This window comes from Talaromyces atroroseus (assembly GCF_001907595.1).
Source record: "Talaromyces atroroseus strain IBT 11181 chromosome Unknown scaffold_4, whole genome shotgun sequence".
Lineage (NCBI taxonomy): Eukaryota > Fungi > Ascomycota > Eurotiomycetes > Eurotiales > Trichocomaceae > Talaromyces > Talaromyces atroroseus.
In genome coordinates this window covers 1543403-1566327 of record NW_017971436.1, presented here as the reverse complement: position 1 = coordinate 1566327, position 22925 = coordinate 1543403, and the positions used below count along the sequence as shown (strand labels likewise).

General features: G+C 51.2%; 10 protein-coding genes across 10 annotated transcripts, besides 2 other annotated features; 4 read left to right on the top strand and 6 right to left on the bottom strand.

Moving 5' to 3' along the window:
- Positions 1-613: 613 nt before the first annotated feature.
- Positions 614-2534, bottom strand: UA08_04426 (hypothetical protein; the record flags this gene model as incomplete). The annotated part of the gene is made up of 2 exons (XM_020266747.1): positions 614-1778; positions 1831-2534. The coding sequence occupies 2 exons, from the start codon at positions 2532-2534 to the stop codon at positions 614-616; spliced, it is 1869 nt and encodes a 622-aa protein (XP_020120578.1).
- A 664-nt stretch (positions 2535-3198) lies between these two features.
- On the bottom strand, positions 3199-4398 carry UA08_04425 (hypothetical protein; the record flags this gene model as incomplete). The annotated part of the gene is made up of 1 exon (XM_020266746.1): positions 3199-4398. One exon carries the CDS (start codon positions 4396-4398, stop codon positions 3199-3201), a length of 1200 nt encoding a protein of 399 aa, XP_020120577.1.
- Positions 4399-4879: 481 nt separating this feature from the next.
- Positions 4880-6706, bottom strand: UA08_04424 (hypothetical protein; the record flags this gene model as incomplete). Its single annotated transcript, XM_020266745.1, has 3 exons — positions 4880-5707; positions 5765-5849; positions 5904-6706. 3 exons carry the CDS (start codon positions 6704-6706, stop codon positions 4880-4882), a joined length of 1716 nt encoding a protein of 571 aa, XP_020120580.1.
- A 1743-nt stretch (positions 6707-8449) lies between these two features.
- Positions 8450-9709, top strand: UA08_04423 (hypothetical protein; the record flags this gene model as incomplete). Its single annotated transcript, XM_020266744.1, has 4 exons — positions 8450-8464; positions 8522-9515; positions 9576-9584; positions 9693-9709. 4 exons carry the CDS (start codon positions 8450-8452, stop codon positions 9707-9709), a joined length of 1035 nt encoding a protein of 344 aa, XP_020120579.1.
- Positions 9710-10107: 398 nt separating this feature from the next.
- UA08_04422 (putative serine hydroxymethyltransferase, mitochondrial) lies at positions 10108-11963 on the top strand (the record flags this gene model as incomplete). The annotated part of the gene is made up of 5 exons (XM_020266743.1): positions 10108-10272; positions 10358-10414; positions 10479-10572; positions 10624-10761; positions 10822-11963. The coding sequence occupies 5 exons, from the start codon at positions 10108-10110 to the stop codon at positions 11961-11963; spliced, it is 1596 nt and encodes a 531-aa protein (XP_020120582.1).
- A 77-nt stretch (positions 11964-12040) lies between these two features.
- UA08_04421 (hypothetical protein) lies at positions 12041-12770 on the bottom strand (the record flags this gene model as incomplete). Its single annotated transcript, XM_020266742.1, has 3 exons — positions 12041-12472; positions 12538-12612; positions 12669-12770. The coding sequence occupies 3 exons, from the start codon at positions 12768-12770 to the stop codon at positions 12041-12043; spliced, it is 609 nt and encodes a 202-aa protein (XP_020120581.1).
- A 922-nt stretch (positions 12771-13692) lies between these two features.
- Positions 13693-13818: a repeat region (Identified by RepeatMasker using a combination of RepBase library and repeat library created with RepeatScout).
- A 520-nt stretch (positions 13819-14338) lies between these two features.
- Positions 14339-15146, top strand: UA08_04420 (Protein ras-2; the record flags this gene model as incomplete). Its single annotated transcript, XM_020266741.1, has 2 exons — positions 14339-14416; positions 14481-15146. 2 exons carry the CDS (start codon positions 14339-14341, stop codon positions 15144-15146), a joined length of 744 nt encoding a protein of 247 aa, XP_020120625.1.
- Positions 15147-15989: 843 nt separating this feature from the next.
- On the top strand, positions 15990-18318 carry UA08_04419 (hypothetical protein; the record flags this gene model as incomplete). The annotated part of the gene is made up of 4 exons (XM_020266739.1): positions 15990-16368; positions 16431-16754; positions 16895-17806; positions 17855-18318. 4 exons carry the CDS (start codon positions 15990-15992, stop codon positions 18316-18318), a joined length of 2079 nt encoding a protein of 692 aa, XP_020120626.1.
- A 347-nt stretch (positions 18319-18665) lies between these two features.
- Positions 18666-19234, bottom strand: UA08_04418 (hypothetical protein; the record flags this gene model as incomplete). The annotated part of the gene is made up of 3 exons (XM_020266738.1): positions 18666-18870; positions 18935-19014; positions 19067-19234. 3 exons carry the CDS (start codon positions 19232-19234, stop codon positions 18666-18668), a joined length of 453 nt encoding a protein of 150 aa, XP_020120815.1.
- Positions 19235-19678: 444 nt separating this feature from the next.
- Positions 19679-19745: a repeat region (Identified by RepeatMasker using a combination of RepBase library and repeat library created with RepeatScout).
- A 137-nt stretch (positions 19746-19882) lies between these two features.
- On the bottom strand, positions 19883-21882 carry UA08_04417 (hypothetical protein; the record flags this gene model as incomplete). Its single annotated transcript, XM_020266737.1, has 6 exons — positions 19883-19932; positions 19985-20205; positions 20263-21188; positions 21255-21577; positions 21640-21771; positions 21813-21882. 6 exons carry the CDS (start codon positions 21880-21882, stop codon positions 19883-19885), a joined length of 1722 nt encoding a protein of 573 aa, XP_020120816.1.
- Between the last annotated feature and the right edge of the window lie 1043 nt (positions 21883-22925).

Genomic DNA, 22925 nt, shown 5'->3' with positions numbered 1-22925 from the left:
TGTGTTATTGCATACCCCGTACTGCAGCATGGATATTGAAGCAAGAAAAGAAACAGCAAGCTGTCTAATGCATTGATGTATGCAGCGTCTTCCTTGCTGGGGCCTCTATTCCACCGCGACACAAACCGATCAAGCCAGCCTCGTCGATTACTCTGACGTTTTGTTGGTTGTCCATGGAGATGACAAAGCACAGACGAAGCAAGCACAACTTCCCGTCCTTGGCGCCCGCTCTGATTGGCCCACCCAGCACCAGCCACTCTGCTTTTCTCCGCAGCCAAAGTTTCACCTCGGCGATCTGCAGCATGATTGGTCCGACACCGAGTTTCACGTGCGTGGCTTGCGGATTGCGGCTAGCCCCTGCCCCGCCCGCTGGTCTGGCCAGCCGCACAGCCTCACTCGGGAGCCAATCAGCTTCTTCGTTCTTTCTTCTTTTTTTTTTTCACTCGGACTCTTGTAAATTGGATGTTATCTAGAACTAGAAGATATCTCGTGGTATCGTATCAACAGCAGGCAAATAAGCCAAGAAATAGATCATAGTTAATCCCCAAGCAGGTCATTGCAAGCATTATACATGTGAAGAAAAGCGCCAACGCCCATCGTCCAGTCAACAAGATCATCGTACGTTGTAGGTAGGCTTCCGTAGTTTATCAACCACAGGAGGCCCATCCACGGGATACGGTGGCCGATGATACCCAGGCTGCACAGGTCGGGGCGCCCCCGGAAGTGGCATGGCGATCCCCGCATTGCCTGCGTCATCCGGATACGGTATCGGAGTCTTCGGTGGTAGAGGCGGAGGCATATTCATGTTCACCTCCAAATCGCCGCTGCGCCGTGGTGATCCAGGAGACGTGCTGTGTAGGTGTTCCCCAGACCAGCGCCGTGAGCTTCCATCTGGCGAAGTGAGATGAGACTGAGGCCCGAGATCATCAGGGCCCATAATGGCAATTTTCTCTTCATACACGCGAGGAGGGGAATGATGCGGCCGATGTCCAATTGGGATTTCGTCGGCTGGCAGTTCGATGGCTATGGGATTCGAAGGAGGCGGTACAATGATAGGAGCTGGAGGAGGCGTTGATTCTGCTGCTGCTGGCTGTTGCATATCGGCTGATGTGGCCATTGCTGCTGCGTGTGATGTCTGCCGTCGATGCATCCGTTCAATTCTAGCCAGTTTCGATGCAGCCTCCAAAGTCATTCCTTGAACGTCGGGTTTGGCGAGGTACCGGCGTGTGTTGGTACTGATATCCACGAGCCGGTTCCACTCGTTCATTCCAAATTCTCCCACCCCGACTTCTACATTCAACCGATAGTAGTTCTCTTTCTTCACGTTGCGTTTCGCCAGATGCTCTGAAAGCATCCTTTGATGGATTTCTTCACAGCCCTCAATCTTCGCGATGAGCCGTCGTCGAGCCTCAGCAAACGTTCCCAACGCATCTCCGAAAAAGCCCTCCCACCACTCGTGCTGCTGATGATTTGTTCCCGCTGGACGCTTGCCAGTTCCTATACTGACGAAAACACCAAGCTCGCGACCAGGCCACTCGTTCACGACGGCTTCGTCAAGAACTTGCGGGGCAGGATTGAACGTGCCGGCGCCTTCGTCAATAAATACGTATTGGCCGATTTGAATGGGCTTGAACGCGAGGCCCGTAGCCGAAGTAGCGCGGCCAGCCTGCCAGATGGTGCATTCAAATTCAGGAGGAGGCTCTCTCCTAGAATCGTAAGAACGTAAGAGGACAGGCGGTGTGCTAGCCCTGGAGCCTTTGTACACAGCAGTAACAGCGCTACACGACGTCAGTCCGAAAAGTAACCAGATATAGATAGCACGGAACATACGTTTTGGTGCGAAAATCGCGATTATCGTACAGCGCCGCGTCCGGGTTCCCGAACCGAAAGCCATTATAGCCGGCAACAAAAGACATTGAATTCCGCTGGCTCCCAGGCGACGGTGGCGCGCGCGACGTGTTGGTTGAGCTGAAGCTAGATCGACTGAGAGTGCGCTGCGGCACAGAATGTATGGGACTCGAGAATTCGACGGTGCTAGCATTTCCAAAATCATTGCCCTCAGATTCATAAACCGTGTGTTGACGAACACATTGCCTAATTGCCTCTTCCAACTTGGATGCTTTGAATAGCGTCGACCGGTACGGGATGCCCGCTATCGTCTTGTCCGTTTCAAAGACTTTCCGCGTCATGCGAACATATACCTCCTTGCACGTCTCCAGGTCCAGTCGCAGTCGGCCCAACATGATAGCAATCAGCCCGCCCGTGCCCGTGCCGACGATGAGGTCGAAGTAATCGCATGGCTTGGGGATCTGGTCTCGTCGCGGCGCGCTCCCTTCGCACTCGACGTATGTGCGATACATGAGCTCTTGTAGCAAAATAAGCATCGAATAACCGCGCACGCCACCTCCATCTGACAAAGGACTAGATGTTAGTTTCAGAACCCATTGTGCTGGGGTAGTGTGCGCACCTAAGGAAAGCACCCTTAGAGGCGGGCCCTTTGTTGTATCCTTTCTCCGCAACGGCGTATTGTCCATGCTTGTTATTCTCGTATGTACTCTGTACTCTGTGATGAGGGGAGCGGCAGCACAGAGCTGCTTACCACTGAGCGCCCCAATCTGGTTCTCGCGAGGGATGTCGTCGTCGACGATGTTGGCTGGTGGAAATGCGCGGAATCACAATCGGCAAGACCGGCCAATGACGCAAGGGCCCCGTGACTTGCAGGGATCAGACGAACAGGTCGCCAGACAGCAGGTGGCGATGGGGTGAATTTGATCAAGCTTGTTGGAGGATTTTTGGGGAGAGAGAGAGAGAGAGAAAGAGTGAAAGTCCGTCTGGTTCAGGTGACGTGATGGTGTGGGGAGTGCCTGAGGCTGGGCAGCAACAAACGAAGCCTCCACCACCGACAGAAGGATTCTCTTGTGATGTGGTTTCTGTTGGTTTGGTCTGTTTTGCGCGATGGTAGAAGAATGATTATCGTACAATTGAAGCAGACACAGGATTATCTAATCCAATCGGCCCCTCGCAGTGTGGCGGTGCAGCTGCGTCATTCCTCTCATTCTGCCAGCATTATTCTATCATTCACTATCGAGGCAGAGAACTCGGAACTCTACATCATTCGCTCTCTTTTTACGGCTGTATCTACACCTGCATCGTCATTGATACACACGCAATATGCATTTGGCAATACCTAATAAACACTCATCGTGGCTGCCGCGCCATAGCTTCAAACATCGGAGTCAGATTTCGCGCTGCAGGCTTCTGGAACAGCTGTCCTGCACCTGGAGGGCTCATGGACTGGAAGCCCGAGCCTGTGTACGACACTGACTGCACCGACGCGGCCGTCCCTGTACTACTAGTATTACTGCTGCTGAAGACGCTCGCCACTCCCGTCGAAGGCGTGCTGGCTGCTCCAAAGCCTTTATTCGGGGTCAATGCATTTGCCTGGCTTTTCAGTCTTGCCCTCGCATCGCTCAATTCGAAGTACCATCGGCTCGCAATCTCGGGCCCCTGCGGGAGCTTATAACGATGCCAGAGAGGACAGAGCATCCAGTCTGCCAACTCCCGGAGAGCATTCAGTTCAAATAACGCGGCTTCACAGTTACTCGACTTCATTCTTGCTATCCGGCCAGCAGCAGCCGACTTGTCGGCGTTTGAGATCATGCTTTGGCGACAGCGTGTGCCCTTTTTCGTAACTCCAATGCATGTGAAGTATAATTCCAGATCCCCGGCGTACTCCAACAGATCTGAAGGTAGGGTGAATTTGACTGGAGTAGGATTGAAGGCTACGACCGCGGGTTGGATTGCTTGCGTCCTAAATTCCTCCTGTTGCAAGTGTATCTTGCGAGCGCTGCTGTCCTCTGCAGCCTTCAACCTTTGCTCTCGCTCTTCCAGCTTCTTCTGTAGTGCTTGTAGCGCCTCCTCGGCTTGCTTTGATTTTCTCTCTCGAGCCAGAATATTGTCTTCTCGAGCTTTAAGCTGTTGGTCTTTGTTGATCCTCTCTCTTTCCTGAGACTCTTGAAACGCTATCAGGTGCTCCATGACCCGTTTCATTACGACTTGTTCATGGTCATGCCTCTTCCTCTCTCTCTCTTGACTCAGCTTGAGAGCCCGCTCTCGTCTCTGATCTAGCAATGAAATCACATTCTCTCCAATAGATTCGCTGATGTCAGCGACCTGCGTTCTGTGTCGAGTGCGGGCTTCATCTGCTGCTGCTGCAAGTCGTGCAGACCGCCGCTTCTTGAGGAGCGAGGTATATCTCAGCCATTGGGTCTGGAGCCATGAAACCAGCGTCGCAGATATCACCATGAATCTGAACGTGCTCCCCACGACCGACAGGATAAGCAGGAGTGCGCCTGCATTTAAGATGTAGAAGGAAGAAGATTTCGATTTTTCCTCCATTCTTTCTTTTCTGTTCCTTTTGATTATCGCGAGGAGTTTCCTAGGGGAGAAAAATATGGAAATAAAAATGGGAATGGGAATGGAAAGAGGGGGCAAGCCATTGACCTAAAAAATAGCGTTCACTCGCTACTTTGCGGCGCAGCTTCAATCGGTTCCAAACTATTTTTATCGCGTGCGACCGGAGACTCGAGAGCTGCAACTAGTTGATAGGACATGGAGACTAGTTGCTCGCAATGCTGCGACACTTAATGCAGCTAGTTGTCAGCCTATCAACACTCGCGACACTCTACGTGCCGTGTCTCTCGATCGAGAGGCACAGGTATTACCTAATTGGGCATGTATTCATGGTTTGGGAGTACATCTGCATTTTATACTGCTATACTACGCTATACTAAGTACCTAGGTAGTTGATACCGGCCGAAACGAATGAAAAAAAGAACAAATCCTAAAAACCGCTTTTCTCGGTTGACTTTCAGCATGCTCAGCTCGTCGGTTCCACGACCTTTTTGTTTTGAGCTGCTTCATAAAGCTGCGAGGTCGCGCTATTTCTGCGGAGATTATATCGCAGCTCTCTCTCTTCTCTGGCGTACTCTTGCTGCTCCTTGTTTCCCAGCGCAAACGCAGTGCTGTCTGAGAAAAGAGCGTACCCAGGCTGGATAACTATGTCTTCCTTTGAAGCATCGTCACTTGCCTTGACAGCAGGAAAAAGGCAGAGTGAACGGGCATGGCTGATGGAAATGTCCTGCGGGCTTTCAACCTCCTCCAATGACCCGTCTAATGACCCCGGTAGCCATGACTGTTCAGGACTTGCTTGACTCGGTGGCTGTTCGGAGAGCGAGATTCGCAACTTGTCAGTCTTGACAGCAGCCCACAAACTGGATGCTTCACGGACAATCTCGCCCAGCTTCGCCTCAAAGCTCTCCTTGTTGGATGGTGCGATAATCGGTGCGAGAGTCTTGACGACATGTCTTGCTATATCCTTCTCTTCTTCCTCTGCCTTGCTACTGCTAATTTCTGCTGATAATCTGCTCATTGCCTTGTAGGTGATACTCCGCCAAACAGCCTCGTTCTCGGCATTAATGTCCTTCAATTTATCAGATATAGCGTCAAAGGCAGCCTTTGATTTGTTAGGCAGAGTCGACTCGTTGACTTCATGGAAGGGAAAAGATTGCCAGACTCTGCCACATAGCTGGGAAATGATATAAGACTGTGCTCCGCGCCTCCAAAGGTATTGGGCCACCGGTGTTCTTCTTTTGGGGACAAATTTGAAGACTTCTTGGTCTTCAAGATGTTCTCTCTCCACTGAGTTCTGGGGCATATCGTCAACATACCAGCATATCTACATATTCATTGATTCGTCACTCACTATTTGATCATCATTCATGGGCCCCGTAATGTGATCTACTATCAACCTCTCCAGCTCTTGCCGTAATCCTTCAAACTTGTCTTGACTACAATTTCATTATGAGACTAATTGATCAGAAGAAATAACGTGGACCACTTACTAGAAGTCAATACCCCTGCTCTCCACAAGAAACTTTTCTTTTTCCTTGTGCAGCTCTGATTTCAGCTCCCTCACTTGTGACATCAGGGCTTCATTACCTGCTTTCAGGTTTTCCAGCTGATCATGTGCCTTTTGCTTTTTTGCTTCCAAATCCCGATTCGACTTTTCAAGCCTTTCTATATTTCTCTCTGCGTCTTTGAGCTTCTTCTGAAAGCCGGCTTGATACTCCTTTTTCTTTTTCTCCAACTCTCCCGTGAGTTCAGCCTTCATTTGCGCTCGCTCACTATCTAATTTCTGCCGTTCATTAATCAAATGCTGTTGTTCCCGGTCTGCTTTGCGTTGCAAGTCTTGCTGGTCCGATATTGCCGCTTCCAAGGTGTGGCATCTTGCAGTCAGTTCCTGCACCTTTTGTTGCTCGATGACTTGCTTGAATTCATTCACTGTATGGCGCAGACGCTCATTCTCTGCTTTGAGCTCAATCTCAGGCTGAAAAGTAAGCGCTGCGCAGGCCGCGCTGCCTCTCACGTATTCCAGAAGACCAACGACATGGGACAGGTGCACGAAAGTTTCCTTAGCGGATAACAATTTGACAATGGCGTCCCTTAGGTTGTGGTCCAGGATTGGAGCCGCCGCCGACGACGGTTTACCATTAGTCTGGGGCATTCTTGCTGGTGCTTCGTTCTCGCTGGAGGATGATGATGTATTATTGATATTGTTCCTTGTGAGAAAGCGGCGTTCAGTCCGTTTGTCTCTGCGGCGTTGCGCTTTTCTCTCGGTTTCTGACTTCTCGTTATGGTTGGCCATTGCTTGACACAGGACAAGGCGAGATAGGTATATCATTTTGTAGAATGTCTGAAAAGTGGGCTATTTCTTACTAGCATGCACTATCTTTATATGAGTCCCCAGGAATCCAATATCTTTTTTTCTCCATGTTCTACTGTCAAGGACGAGCGGATTTGCGTCATCCCTCCTTTGATATCTAAATGGCTGCCTGAAAACCAGGGTGAGTAGGATGAATGCATGTTAGATGCAATCATCTGCGCATGCTATGACAGACCATCGATAAGAAGCAGTGCAAAAGGAGAGGGGGAGATGACGATAGCAACAGCGATTGGAACCACGTACGACACAATGCAAAGGAGACTGCATAGTGAGGGTACCACCTGGGCAGTTCATCCAGATATCGTGCACCATATGTGCCTAGTATGAGGGGGAGGGGGTGCAGCCTCGTCACTTCCACACGGATCATTGGGCATGTAGACCAGTTGGCACTCTGGCACTCTGGCATATTACATGAAAGGGTTGATGCAAAGCTCTTCATTAGGAAGACAACTGCTAAAAGCATGTTCAATATCTACAGATAGTGGCGTTTATGATATACTCAAACCACCGGACAGCAACTACATTCACAGCCTCGCCATTGTACAACCCAATCAGGCATTGACACAAGGGCGGGCGAGGCTGTCATCGATAGATATTGCTTTTTTCTTTTTCTTTTTCTTTTTCCTTTCGGAGAAAGGCAAGGAAAAGGGAGGGAGCTGGTTTTTCTTACCTAGGTATGATACGAGTCAGTCTCAACCAATCTAGTATCTCGCTCACTACAAATCTGAACAAGTTGATGCTCTGGCTCTTGACTACCTAGGTACGCTCCGGAGATTATCCATAGATGTATACCTGGACTATCTATCTAGCATGGAAGTCAGCCCGTAAGTATTATCCATCATGCGTGAGGTTAACTAACTATATCTGCGGTTGTTGAATGACCCTAAGCTAGAGGTTAATCCGTAAAAAGTTTCCTATCTAACCACGAAGACGTACATGTATACACTATAAGAACCGCGTGAACAAAGCCTATGGATAATGACTCAGACCCAGTTATAGAAATTGTGGTCAAAGGGGAACTCCTGGACCCTTCTCAGGCGGTCTCCCTTACAAAAAGCAAAAGATTAGATTTTCAGAATATGCCGGCGGAGGAAATGCAGGCTATGTGTTCAAAGTCGTCATTGACGATAAGCAATTCGCGTTGAAGATGGTGAGACCAGCCCGATCTTGCACCCATGCCTTCCTAGCTTGCTGTTAACATTCAGAGCAGTGTCAATTCGACAACCCTCGACTAGACCCATCAAGGCTGAACGGAATGCGGCGAAGAGAAGTCTATAACCATTCCTTTATTGAATGCCGCGCGAACAGCAGATGCACTCCTTTCTGTCATAATTCCGGCCTCTGCTGAGATATACGTGGCTAGGAAGTTTGGCATACAGCCGTTCCGGTGGGATCGGCTGTCTGACACGAGAATCCGAGCGATGCTGTTCGACTGGGTGAGATGGAAAGATGCTCTACCAGGTACAGATAAACTCACAGATTGCAGATCGAATCCGTGCTGCATTTGAAAACTCATCTCTTGACGAGATTTCAGAGAGAGATATGTCTTGTCTTGGGGGCGGCTGGAATTAGTAATGACTAGGTAGTTAACTGCCTAACTTACCCCGCGCTCACCATTGCTGAACACCGTCTGTATAGTATCTGAAAGAAATCATCTACATAGCAATGCACATCAGCGAGGTGCGCATAATCTCGACTGCTCGCATGCTTGGATTTGTATGAAACTGACCGGCATAGATATATGTGTATCCCATCAAATCCCTCCAACCAACCAGACTCACAGAGGCTACCATCACTCGCCATGGCATCCTCTACGACAGATGCTTCATGCTCCTGAAAGTTGTGGATGATGCCCCAAACAACTGGCTGAAGAACATGCACGTCCCAGAATTCCCACAAATGTCCCTTTTCTTGACCGAACTCGTCTTGTCCGAGGAGAAGAATGGCAAGATCATCGTCACCTATCAAGAACCGCCAGTCTCCTCATGCAGAAACCCAAGAACTCTAGAGATACCCCTGCAGCCTGGTCTGGATGGGCTGGAAGAAATTTCCATCACGATGCACCAGAGTCCCATCGTGGGCTACAACATGGGCAGTAAATATAGCGACTGGTTCAGCGACTGCTTCGGATTCCGTGTCGTGCTCGCATACACAGGGCAGAATCGAAGGCGCGTCCTAGGATCGATGAATCCAAACATTCGTCGAGAGGGCTGGCTATCTACACTTACAACTTACGTGCCGCGACTTGGCCCCGGGCACGGCAAAGACGAAAAAGAAGAAGGAATACTCACGTTCGCGGACTGCGCCGCTTACATGGTGGTTAATGACATGTCGGTGAAGCAAGTCGCGAGTCGATTCCCAGAGGGCCACGGCGGAGTTGAGGTTACCAGATTCCGGCCCAATCTGGTAGTTGGCGGAGCAGAGAGTGCGTGGGAAGAAGACTTTTGGGCAGAGCTGAGTCTTGGGGGAGGTGATGTGCAGCTTGTGCTGACGTCGAATTGCGTTCGGTGTCGTTCGTTGGACGTCGACTTCGACACGGGGGGTTTCCACAAGACGGACGATGGGATGGTCTACAAGAAATTGAATAAAGATCGACGTGTCGACAAGGGAGCGAAATATAGCCCTGTGTTTGGTCGGTATGGGTTTTTGAAGGGGGATGTGGTGGTGGCCAAGATACGCGTTGGAGACGCTGTGAGGGTCGACAAGACGGCCACGGAACGGACGACATTCGGTAAGTCGCTTCTCTCAGACAGTGGATCTCATTCTCTGGTGAATGCTAATATTAGACCAGATTGGCCAGGTTTGTAAGAAGTAAACGTATCCCATTATTTCATAAATACATATGCGAAAGTAGGCAGATATGGATGTGCATAATAGAATGAAATCGACACAACTTCCAATCGGACAGTTTCACATTGCCCCTAAAAGGATGGTGCTTGGGACCCGGGACATATCAGCATCGCCCGTGCACAGTCTGCGCAGACAGACCGTGACGAGAGCTGTAGAAGCCAAAAAAAGGCCGTCTCTTCATCTTGGATTTAGTTGTGTTGAAGAGAAGGAGAGAAGAAGGAGGGAAAAATGTTCGGTGAGCGACGCTTAAAAATTTCTCGGCGGGAAACCAAACGCGGGCCGGCGTTTTTCCCGCGGAATCAGGCCACAAGGCGCCAACCGTTATCTCAGTCTCCGCGGATAAAATAAGCTCACCAGCTGCGATAGTCACGGCTTGTAGGTTCCTCCTTGCTGCTCTGCACACACACACACGAGTCTCCGGCAGTCGTGCAATTGATTCTGACTCTGTTCTCATTGAGGTTGGCCGATACACCATGTCGTTCAATCGCTGCAGCCGCCAGGCCTCGAAGCTGCTGGCTGGGAGCTCCCTCAGAGCTTCCGCAACTGGGTCGCGCTCGCAGAGGGTCGCCAGCATCCATCCCTCGCGAGTGGCTTCGCAGCAACGATACGTCTCTGATGGCCATGAAGGACAGCATCAGGTTTGCCAATTCCAGAAAAAAAAAAGCCCCCCCCCCCCCCTCCTGCACTGTCTTGCTGATACCGATCGACTGACTCTCCCCGCAGCTACTCTCCACACACCTCGAAGAGGCCGACCCCACGATATATGCCATTCTACAGAAAGTGCGTGAAGCTATCTTCCCGGATCTATCCCTATAAGGTGCTGATTGTCTGTGTTGTATTGTAGGAAAAACGACGACAGAAGCATTTCATCAATTTGATTCCGTCCGAGAATTTCACTTCCCAGGCTGTCCTCGATGCGCTCGGAAGTGTTATGCAAAGTAATTATTCTTTCTTCACTGTTCGAAAACTCTCATTCTGATGGTATCCAGACAAATACTCCGAAGGATACCCCGGGGCGAGGTACTATGGCGGCAACGAGTTCATCGACGAGGCCGAATCACTGTGTCAAAAGCGTGCATTAGAGACTTTCAGATTAAATCCTGAAGAATGGGGCGTCAATGTCCAACGTGAGATCGCTTCTTCCCATATATATATACACAAAAAAGTGCCTAGTTGACACGAACCAGCTTTATCCGGCTCTCCGGCGAACCTATATGCCTACTCGGCTCTGCTCAACACGCACGACCGCCTCATGGGTCTTGACCTGCCTCACGGCGGACACTTGTCTCACGGCTACCAAACTCCGACAAAGAAAATCTCGTTCATCTCGAAATACTTTGAAACCGTCCCATATCGTCTCGACGAGTCGACCGGTCTCATAAACTATGACCAGGTGGAAGAATTGGCCAATATATACCGCCCCAAGCTGATTGTCGCAGGCACTTCAGCCTACAGCCGGCTTATCGACTACGCACGCATGCGCAAAATTACCGAATCGATCGGGGCATATCTTCTGAGCGACATGGCGCATATTTCGGGCCTCGTTGCTGCCGACGTCATTCCATCTCCGTTCCAATACTCCGACGTGGTCACTACTACGACGCACAAATCTCTACGCGGGCCACGCGGTGCTATGATCTTCTATCGAAAAGGTGTCCGTCGCACGGATAAGAAGGGCAACCAGGAGCTGTACGATCTCGAGGGTCCCATCAACGCCTCGGTCTTCCCCGGACATCAGGGCGGGCCTCACAACCACACCATCACGGCTTTGGCTGTTGCTCTAGGTCAAGCTCAGAGCAAAGATTTCAGAGACTACCAACTCACCGTGCTCGAGAACGCACAAGCTCTTGCTGAGCGGCTCGGAAACTCGGTCAACGATGGCGGGCTAGGCTACAACATTGTCTCGGGCGGCACGGACAACCATCTGGTCCTGGTCGACCTGAAGAACCGCGGCGTCGATGGAGCGCGTGTCGAGCGCGTTCTTGAACTGTGCGGCGTAGCAGCCAACAAAAACACCGTTCCAGGCGACAAGTCAGCGCTGAAGCCGGGCGGTCTGCGTATAGGCACTCCGGCCATGACGTCGCGCGGATTCCAGCCCACCGACTTCCGGCGCGTGGGCGACATTGTCGATCGGGCAGTGACTATTACACAGAAGCTGGACAAGGCAGCGCGGGAAAGTGCCGAGGCCAAGGGGCGCAAAAACCCGGGCATTCTGAAGGTGTTTATGGAGTATGTGGGTAATGGCGAGGATATCTCCGAGATTGTGCAGTTACGACAAGAAGTGGAGGATTGGGTTGGGACGTTTAGTATTCCGTGGAAGGATGAATGATAATTCCATAGAGATCGTGATACAATAGTTACTCTGTCATGCAATATAATAACTCGGAGTCTCAAGGCCGAGCCAAATCACAGCTTAGCATCCCCCTTGATGACATCCCTGAGCAGCTTCAGCCCCTCGGCCGCAAATCCAAGCATGTTCTTCTCCCTCTCGTCGCCAAACCCGGTATCGATCTCTCGCGTGTACGTTTTGCCGTCGGGAGCAGCGACCGCTATAAAGGCGACCCCTCTATACAGATCTTCCGTCAGTATGGCACATCCCGAAACATCCATAGAAGTATGTAAGAAGAAAGAGAGGAATGCATATTCATACGGCGTCCGGCCAGCCCTGCCACCACCCGGTCCCGCAGTGCCACTCTCCGACACGGTATACGTAGAAAGCAGCTTTGAGCGCGTCGACACGGCCAGATCAGCGACGATTTGCGCCGTTGGGCCGCGATACTGCGTGATGTGCTCGGGCGTCCAGTCGGCGAAGGCGAGGCGGGATTCGAGAGTGTATAACTATTATAGCACGTACTCATGTTTCAGATAGGGTTGCAGGGAGACAGAAAAGAGAGAAGACCGACGGTTAATCCACCCTTGAAATAGGCCGATGCTCCCGGGACGCAGAGGAGGGATGCTGAGAGGAGGCCGCCTGCGGCCTGCGTGCTTCGGTGTCAGCGTATGGCCTGCGAGATGGGATGGGCTAGGGACGTACAGTCTCGGCGACGGAAACAGTCTCCTTTCTCTCTTTGAGAAGAGAACTGACTTCCTCGATGAGAGGGCGGAGGGAGGAGGGCGGAAAGGCTGTGTCTGCCATTGTTACACAGGTGAATGCAGTAGTGATTGGAGTGAGTTGTAGTGCTACAGTAGTACTTGTATGATGACTAGTATGATGTATTACCCCGCCGTTTTCTTTCGAGTTCCTAGCTGCTCATTGCTGCATACATACATAATACAGCGCAGTATTCCCATCCACGTCTGCCTACCAGATGAAGCTGTACATAATTAGGGCAAAACCCTAACCCTACACCCATTGTCGCGCTTGACGGTGACATGAACCAGCACGCTCCAGACCAATCAACTTGCAGATACATTTCCTGCTCAGCACTGTTCATTAAGTGTCCACTGTCTTCTTGATGCTAGGCTGACCGCCATTTCACTGCGGCGACTCGATTATCGAAGTCGGCTGAACCTAGCTACTCTGATAAGTTTATGGCCTGCTCCGTACCGACAACGGAGAACAGTAGCATTCATATGCAGACTGTAAGTAAGCCTGGCCATGCCATAGTTAGTTCCGGACAAGGTCCCGGGATACTGGTTGTCGGAGAGGTTGGGTTCATAAATTAAGCTGCATGAACGCTGCTCAGAGTATTCTATCGCACTTACAGAGACTAGCGAAGTTAATGTCGCTCGCGTATACTGTCCAATCAGAACTAGTATCCGCATTATTGAGAACGCCGTTGATGGATCCGGTGTCGATCTGTATTTCTATTGTCGATATAAGTCATGGCTCCTATATAGTTAGTTAACTTGATACTCCGTAAACAGTTAACTCTGCAGAGAGCGAATATTCGAGGCATACTATTAATATCGTAATATCTTAATATCTTAATCTATTGATATATTAATATATTAAAATATCATTGTTTGGCACATCCAACGCCGCCCCACGCCAGCTGGCCCGTGACCTCGGGAGCAGCCTGAGGCGTCAGCATGAGTAATGGTTGACTGCATTGCATTGCATGTGTATATATATATATATAGTAGAGAACGGAGCATGTATCTGAGTGTATGTGCATACATACACACGCACACACACATATATGTATATATGTATATATGTATGTATTCCTGCTGCATACATAGGTAGGATACAAAGTGTTCTACCTGACTATAGTATATATTGTCAGACCAGCCCAGACCGCAGCTAACTTCTCACCAACGTTAATTAATAGTTTCCGCTAGCATACATACCGGGACACGGCCAACTGCTGGCCCGCCCGCCGCGATTGGCCCCGGCCCGTAAGATTACCCGCCCGTACAGTACGCTTACTATCGCCCCCCTCTTCCTCTCTTTTTTCTCCCTTCGTCTGCGCTGCTCCCTCCATACTCTGCACAACCCAATCGACCTCAATGACTTCGCCCTGTCTCTGCTTGTCCCTGGCCTGCGCCGCTTGAAGTCGCCTGCATCATCAGTCGCTCTCCGCCGGTTTCTCTGTCGTCGCTCTCGTGTCTTGTGTCACCCCCCTCCACCCGACCCCACTGGTCCTTCTTCTGCTGCAGCGCCACCACTCCTGCCGTGGACCTCAGTTGATTCTCGAAGAATACATCCCATACATTCACCCCCGCCCCTTTGATCAATAGATATACCAACCATCGGCCACCATGGCGGGCAAAATGACCATGTATAAGCTGGTGGTGCTGGGAGACGGAGGCGTGGGCAAAACAGCGCTAACCATCCAGGTAGGCAGGCAACGAGGCTGGCCCCGGCTTGCAATCATATCTTTAACTCAAGTTGCTTGAACAGCTCTGTTTAAATCATTTCGTCGAGACATACGACCCAACAATCGAAGACTCGTATCGGAAACAAGTCGTCATTGACCAGCAGTCGTGCATGCTGGAGGTTCTGGATACCGCCGGGCAGGAAGAATATACCGCGCTCCGGGATCAATGGATTCGCGATGGCGAAGGCTTCGTGCTCGTCTACAGCATCACCTCGCGCGCCTCGTTCAGCCGCATCACAAAGTTCTACCACCAGATCCAGCGCGTCAAGGAATCCACCAACTCGGGCTCGCCCACCGGCGCCAGCTATCTGAACTCTCCGCTGTCTGCTGCGTCGGGCGTCCCGCTGGGCCCGGCGCCGGTGATGCTGGTCGGCAACAAAAGCGATAAAACCGTCGAACGAGCCGTCTCTGCGCAGGAAGGATCTGCGCTGGCGAAAGAGCTGGGCTGTGAGTTTGTGGAAGCCTCGGCGAAGAACTGCATCAATGTGGAGAAGGCGTTTTATGATGTGGTGCGGCTCCTGCGCCAACAAAAGCAGCAGCAGCTTGGCGGTGGTCGACTACAAGAGCGACGAACAACGGGCTTCCCAGGACAACATCGAGACCGGGAAGCGAATCCGGAATACCCCAAAGCGTTCCGAACCGACCGCCCTCGCACACACCGCGGCGGTCTCCGGTGTGTGATTCTATAACCTTTTCTTTTCTTTTCTTCTTTTCTTTTCTTCTTTTCTTTTCTTTTCTTCTTTTCTTTTCTTCTTTTCTTTTCTTTTCTTCTTTTCTTTTCTCTTTTTCTTTTCTCTCTCTCTTCGTTCGTTTTGTTTCGTTCTTTTCTTCTTCTCTTGCATTACGAAGCGTGGTTCGTGGCTGTCTTCTCGTTTTAAACATCCGTCTTCTCGTTTGGTATATGCATGCTTTAGGCGATTCCCCGTTTTCGTCAGTCATCTCTTATCGGCTTTGTTGGTATATCGGTCTGATCAGTATTTCTCAATCTTGCTTGATTTGCTTGCGTGTTGTCGAGGAGTACTTTTTTTTTTGTCTTGTTGGATTTCTCTCGAGTTGTTAGCCAGGATGGACTGGGATTGGGTTTGTCTTTCTATCGTTATATAGATCGCGGTGCGAAAGAGCGGCACTACTGGATGGGACTAGGCTCTACAGAAATGACAGGTCAGTGTCTGGGAAAAAAGAATACAAAACAGCAAAGCTAGGAGAGTCGTTATATATATATTATTTTATATATATGGATATATTGAATGAGATACCCTGTTGGCAACCTGAGATAGTATTCATAATACTCCGTACTCCGAGCTAATGCGGGGATGCACATTCCCCATGGGTCAACCAAGGGGTGGGTACGCTAACCTCTTTCTCTCTCTCTCTCTCTCTCTCTCTCTCTCTCTCTCTCTCTCTCTGTCTGTCTGTCTGTCTGTCTTTGAAGGACTTCATACTGCACAAGAGAAGGACAGATATAGGCTATAGCGAGGCATGGCTAACAACTTCATCTGTGCTCCTATACGGCTGTGACGAAACAACCCAAAATGAGTCAGCAGAAGCACCACAGACACTCCCTCGACAACCCCGAGTCCTTCTGGTCCTACCACGCCAATTCCCTGCACTGGCACCAACAACCAACCAGTGCACTGCGACGTACAACCAAGCAAATCACTACCTCTGCTGGCAGCAGCAGTCACGACCACTGGACGTGGTTCCCCGACGGCCGGATCTCAACCACCTACAACTGCGTGGACCGACATGTCGAAAATGGCAACGGCGACAATGTAGCCATTGTCTGGGAATCCGCCGTAGCCGGGGAAAGGGAGGAATACACCTATCGACAGCTACAGGACGAAGTAGAGGTTTTGGCCGGGGTGCTGAGAGAGGAAGGCGTATGCAAAGGCGATGTCGTGATCATCTACAGTATGCCTCTCTTCTTGTATGCGAAGAGAGATCCTGAAGAGAGAGAAATGTTGACATCTCAGTGCCCATGATCCCTGCCGCTCTCTTCGCAGCCCTCGCCATTACCCGCCTCGGCGCCATCCACGCAGCTGTGTTCGGCGGCTTTGCCGCGCCCTCGCTCGCTCAAAGAATTGAAGCCGCAAAGCCGCGGGCTATCATGACCGCATCCTGCGGCATAGAAGGGTCTAAGGGCGCACTAGCATACAGACCGCTGGTAGAAGGCGCAATTCAGCAGAGTGCCTTCAAGCCGGAGAAGGTGATTATCTGGCAGCGAGAGCAGTTGCGCTGGAATCATCCCGATAAACTCGGTGGACAGCGGAATTGGCAGCGCATTGTCAAGAGCGGGCGTATGAGGAATATGAGGGCTGCGCCGGTGCCGGTGAGGAGTGACGAGGCGTTGTATATTATTTATACAAGTGGTAACATGCCCCCATGCACTGTGCGAGAAAAGTAGATAAGTGCTGAGGAAAATAAAACAAATGAATAGGAACCACCGGCCTCCCCAAAGGGGTGGTGCGTGAAGCCGGTGGACACGCAGTCGGCCTCAGTCTATCCGTGAGATACATGTTCGGCATCCGCGGACCTGGAGACATCATATTTTGCGCCTCCGATATAGGCTGGGTCGTAGGACACTCGTACATTCTATACGCACCGCTCCTCGTGGGCGCAACGACCATCTTATTCGAAGGCAAGCCCATCGGCACACCAGACGCAGGCATATTCTGGAGAGTCATTGAAAGAAACAAAGCCAACGTCCTTTTCACGGCACCAACAGCCCTGCGGGCGATTCGCAAGGACGATCCAGACAATCGATATTTCACTCAAGTCGGAAAACGTGGCGGATTGAAATCTTTGAAGGCCTTGTTCCTGGCCGGAGAACGCAGCGAGCCTAGCATCGTACAGAGCTATCAGGACCTGCTCTCGCAATGGGCCGCGCCTGGCGCTTTGGTGATTGACAACTGGTGGTCATCCGAATCAGGTTCGCCGATTACAGGGTTGGCATTACGTCCCAAGCTTGCCATGACCGCCTCGCTTCCACTAGCTGTGGAGTATGATCGTCCCCTGCCAATCAGACCAGGCTCAGCGGGCATGCCCATGCCAGGCTTCGATGTGCGCATCGTAGACGACAACGGGGATGAAGTAGTGCATGGCATAATGGGCAACATTGTCCTTGGTGTGCCCCTAGCCCCGACGGCGTTCACAACGCTCTTCAACGACGACGAGAGATTCTATAAAAGCTACCTCCAGCGGTTCTCAGGCCGATGGCTCGACACAGGTGACGCAGGCATGATCGACCAAGACGGATACGTGCATGTCATGTCTCGGTCGGATGATATCATCAATGTTGCGGCGCATAGATTCAGCACAGGTCCCTCCTCTCTCTCTCTCTCTCTCCCCTGTACGACAGACAGTTCATCATGAAGTAAACTGACCGAGTGATTGACAGGCTCCATCGAACAAGCCATCCTCTCGCACCCTCTCATCAGTGAGGCAAGCGTAGTCAGCATCCCGGATGCAATCAAGGGACATCTCCCGTTTGCATTTGTGCAGCTCAAGTCTCGCCCTGGTGTTGAAAAGAACATACCGGCTACACCACCCGCCGCGTTCGTCAGCGAAATCAACGCCCTTGTTCGCACCCACATCGGCCCTATCGCTTCGCTGGGCGGGGTGATTCAGGGGCGCGGCATGATTCCCAAGACGCGCAGTGGGAAGACGCTGAGGCGCGTTTTGAGAGAGCTGGTTGAGAATGCTGCTGCGGCTGCTGCCAGTTCTGACAGTGATGGTTATGACAAGGCGGTTAATGTGCCGCCGACCATAGAGGATGTAGACGTTATCGAGGTGGCGAGGGCAAGGGTGAAGGAGTATTTCGTTGACAGAGGCAAAGAGAAGAAAACGAAGGCGAGATTGTGAATTTTTTGAATTTTTTTTTACCTTTTTCTAGAAAGAAATCAGGAACGTCGGGGTAAGAGATAAGGTTGGAATGTAGGATTCCTTCGCCTTGTCCCACGCGGTTTAATTTTGACGGCTGCTAAATCATCTGATAGTTCTGTTCTACACGTGGATGAATGAAATAGAAAAAAGTTAATTAAACCCCCAAAAAATATACAAAGGCTATATTACAAATTAAGAACAAAGAAACCAAATGACTTTGGCGCAGGTAGAATGGTATAATATAAAAAGAAGTCAGGTATATAGCGATTCATTCATCGTTCTTGATTTATTCTTTGCCATCGCTCCTTCAATCACGAACCAAAGTTTTAAAGCAAGAAAGCAGCAGCACCGAAGACAGCGGCGAGACCTGCACCAGCGCCAGCAGCGACCTGGGGAGCAGCACCGGTGTAGGCTGGAGAGACAGCGGAAGAAGTAGTGCTAGAGCCAGTGCCGGGGGCGGGAGCGACGCTGGTGTAGGGCTTGGGGGAGCCAGTGCCGACAGGGACAGGGGCGGTGGGGCCGACGGTGCCGCTGTTGTTTGTTAGTCTTCTTTTTCTTTCTTCGCTTTGACTGTGGACGCGTGCGAGATACATACCAGGTGTGGCAGACGGTGACGGTGGAGCTCAGGAGAGGGCGGGTCACGGTGTAGGTACCAGTCAAGGTGTAGGTACCGGGCTGGCCACGTTAGTATTGATTCAATTGAGGGAACGAGAGATCGAAGACATACCGTGGTGACGCTCACAGTCGAGCTACCGGCGACAAAGGTGGTGGCCTCAGGGCAGTAGGTCTCGTAGGAGGTGACGACCTCGGTGACGACGGAGGGCACAGCGCTGGAGCTGGACGAGGCGAGGGCGCCAGCAGCCAAGGCGACGACAGAAGCGGCAGTGAAACGCATTTTCAATGACGAGAAGCAAGAAGGTATAAAAAAGAAAGAATATGTATGGTCTGGAAGATTGGACAGGAGAAGATTAGGGATTCAACGAGTGTAATCGGTTGTGCTAGAGAACGACCGGAGTGGGAGCTTTAAAAGAGCGCGTGAGATAAGAAGAGGAAGAAAAGGGAACGCACGGCAGAGCGGGAAAACGGCCGATACTAATACTAAGCCCGCGCTAGGCCGCCTAGTGCGCCTTTTAGCACTGGCACCTTGGCGATGCTACCCAAGATGGTGATCCTTGCTGACAGGTCGGGTGGCAAGCAAGGACAGGCCACGTCCTTGCTTGTCACTGCGGTGCTGTACGGAGGACACGGCAGGATGTGCAGAATATCAGTGGGCGCAGAGGGGGGAGAGAGAGAGAGAGAGATCTTCAGGGGATTCTAATCTAGTTGCCTATGGGTACGCCTGAACTGCATCGTATCGTATCGTATCGTGCTGTACGGTACTGTACTGTACTCTGCGGCGCGGTGCTCAGCTACTGCCAGGGACAGCCCAATCAGACCTGCCGTTGCCCCGTTTGATTAACGGCCCACCTCCGTGGGGCTGTATTTGTGTAGTATCACTATCCACCGTACGATTCATGCAAGGCCTCAGGCACCGCACTCGGCTTTATACGCTGATATCGCCAAACACCTCTCGAATGAGCGCTTTCTTGTTCACTGCATCAGTCAGTTGTCTGTTCCTCTCCACACCGCGCAGGACTAGACATACCCTTGCCCATCGCATTCCGTGGAATCGGTCCAGCCAGAACCTTCAGTTCCTGCGGCAGCTTGTGCATCGCGAGACGATCTCTTAATGCCCGCCGCACGGCCATTATGCTCTCCATGCCCCTGCCGCCACCAGAGTCCTGACTTAGAACAATCACAGCGGCCACCTTCTGTCCCCATCGTTCAGAGGGGAGCCCGACCACTGCTGCCTCGGCGATTTGCGGTCTGTTTGTTAAGCTGTCAGTAATCATTCGTCATAACGAGCACAAGGAAGCCACATACAACGATAATAGCTCTCTCTCCACTTCGAGTGCGCTCACTTTCTCGCCCCCAGTCTTGATGATATCCACGCTAAGACGGCCCTGGATGAAATACATCGGCCCCTTGGCCCATTCACCACTGCTGCTGCTGCCACTGCCCTCCACTGCCCTTCGCACTGCAACATCGCCCGTCCGAAACCAAGCGCCCTTGCTACTGCTGTCGTTGTCTTCATCCGCAACAAACGACTCCGCAGTTGCTTTGGGATTACCCCAGTACTCTCTGAAAATCGTAGGCCCGCGTAGCTGAATCTCGCCAACCCGTTCCCGACCAGTGTCATCCACTTCCTCGCCCGCTTTGATCGTCTCACCCTTGTCCGTGTCCCATAGTCTGACCTCGACAGACGGCAAAGGCCAGCCCACACTGCCGTCGACCCGGTCATTCGGGTCTAGTCCGCAGCTGATAGCCATACCCACCTCCGTCATACCATAACGCTCCAAGAGTACATTGCCATTACTCAGTTCCGTCCAGGCCTTTTTAATGGGCGTTGGCAGTGCTGCGGACCCGGATATATTGAGTCGTAGGTTATGCGGTGCAATTGCTTGCTTAGCTGCTGTCTGAACATCAGCAGGTAGGCTAGGGAAAGCCGCCATGAGTCGAGTATACAGAGTCGGGACGGCTGTTAAAAAGCTTATCTTGTTGTTTCGTGGCTCGCCACTGTCTTGTAGAAATGGGTCGGCGAGTCGGTGCCATACGGCATCTGGATTGAAGGGATACATGAATTCAATACTCGAGCCTGCAAGAGCAGGCACGATGACCGCATTGACAAGGCCATGGATGTGGTGTAGTGGGAGGAGGTGTAGGAGATAGTCCTGTGGAGAGTATCGCCATGCCTCAATTAAAGACTGGGTTTGTGCCAGTATTGCCGACAGCGGCAGGAACACGCCTTTCTATTGACGATCAGCTTGTTTCCCTTGCCCTAATGGAAGAACAAAGGAGGAGGAAGGCAGGCTTACCGGCCGATTAGTCGTCCCGGAAGTATACAGCATGAGTCCCCCTTTCGATTCTGAATCCGAATCCCGGATATCGCGGAGCTGTTCCGCCGAGCCAGACTTCCCAGCACCGGCCTGGGTAAGAATCTTAGGTCTAATATCGACAATCGGGCCGCTCTTATTATAGGACTGATCAACAAGTTCGCGTGCTTTGCCAGCATATTTTTCAGTTGCAAGTAACATCCCAGCACCCGAGTTCTCTAAAATGTACTTGAGTTCTACAGCCGGAAACCCAGGAGAGAGCGGCAACGCAATGGCGTCACTGGCCAGTATAGAGAACAGCATGACTGTAACGGAATTAGCATGGAGTGTTTCTTGTGAAAATTCTATTGGCAAGGTAGAAACAGACCTACGTAGTCATAGCTATTCTCCGCCAAAAATGCAACTCTCTGCCCGGACAGAGACGAGCCATACTTTTGTAGCAGTTGTTCTCTTGACCGAGCAATATCTCTCGTGAGATCGCCATAGGTGAATGAGCGGCCTGATTTGCTGTGCTTCACGACTAGGCTCTCTGGTTCATACGTTTGTAGAAGTCGGACGAGTGATGTCGTGTTTGTGCTGGCTGACTGAAATAATCGAAGGCTTCTTCCATGATATATCTGATATGCTTGCCTGCTGTGATTGAGCCTCAGCCTCAGATGTCGCAACACATCACCACGGACCTGCTTGCAGGCCGCTACCAGCGGATTGCAAAAGAGCATTTATTGCTTATTAGTTGGCAATCGCAGCACGCAGGCAGTAACAACTGTATGATTGCATTATCAAAAAGAAATGTCAAGTAGAGCAAGACGGGGCCGGGAAAAGTCGAGACGGTGATTGGCCGGTCTGTGCCTGCCGCCGCTCACTAAGGTCCGACCGGTCCTGAACTAGTTAGTTAGCTTAGCTCTGCTTAGTGAGCCATCGATCATGATTATCTTCGAGGCTTGAAGTTTGGATACTCATCCATCGCTCGCAAAGATAAAGCAAAACTAATGCTCGCATCAGCCTCTCACTCCCTCCAAAGGCGCATATTTGCGACCAGACTACCATTCTCTGTACCATTCGCATCCGCATGCAGAAACATGTCCTCAACAGCAGCGTCATCACTTACCCCCGTCGAGGACGCTATGCGCGACAAGGTATCTACCTATCCTACGCCCTCTTTCTTTCTTCTTTTTCCCCCCCTAGAACCTCCAAGGAGTATCTAGGTGTATGTGAATGCTGACGCATTCAGCTCGTCGCCGCATTCACACCTACCACACTCATAATCCGCAACGACTCGCATCTACACGCCCACCATGCGCCCATGCAAGGGAGCACCTCTAAAGAGACTCATTTCCAGTTCGTTATTCTTAAACTCTGACAATTATCTTATCTGTCGACATACAAATAACTGCGCCCAGTGTAACGATAACATCCGATTCGTTCCAATCCAAGCCGCAACCGGCGCGTCATCGACTCGTCTATGCCCTCTTGAAAGACGAAATGGCCCGCGAAGGCGGGATTCATGCATTACAGTTACGCACATGGACACCCGAAGAAGAGAGGAGGCAGGAGAAACAATAAATCACCATGAAAACAAGGGAGGTATTATGTGTAGATAGATCTAACCGGTCCGAAAGAAATACAAATATTCATTTATTAGAATAAACTAGC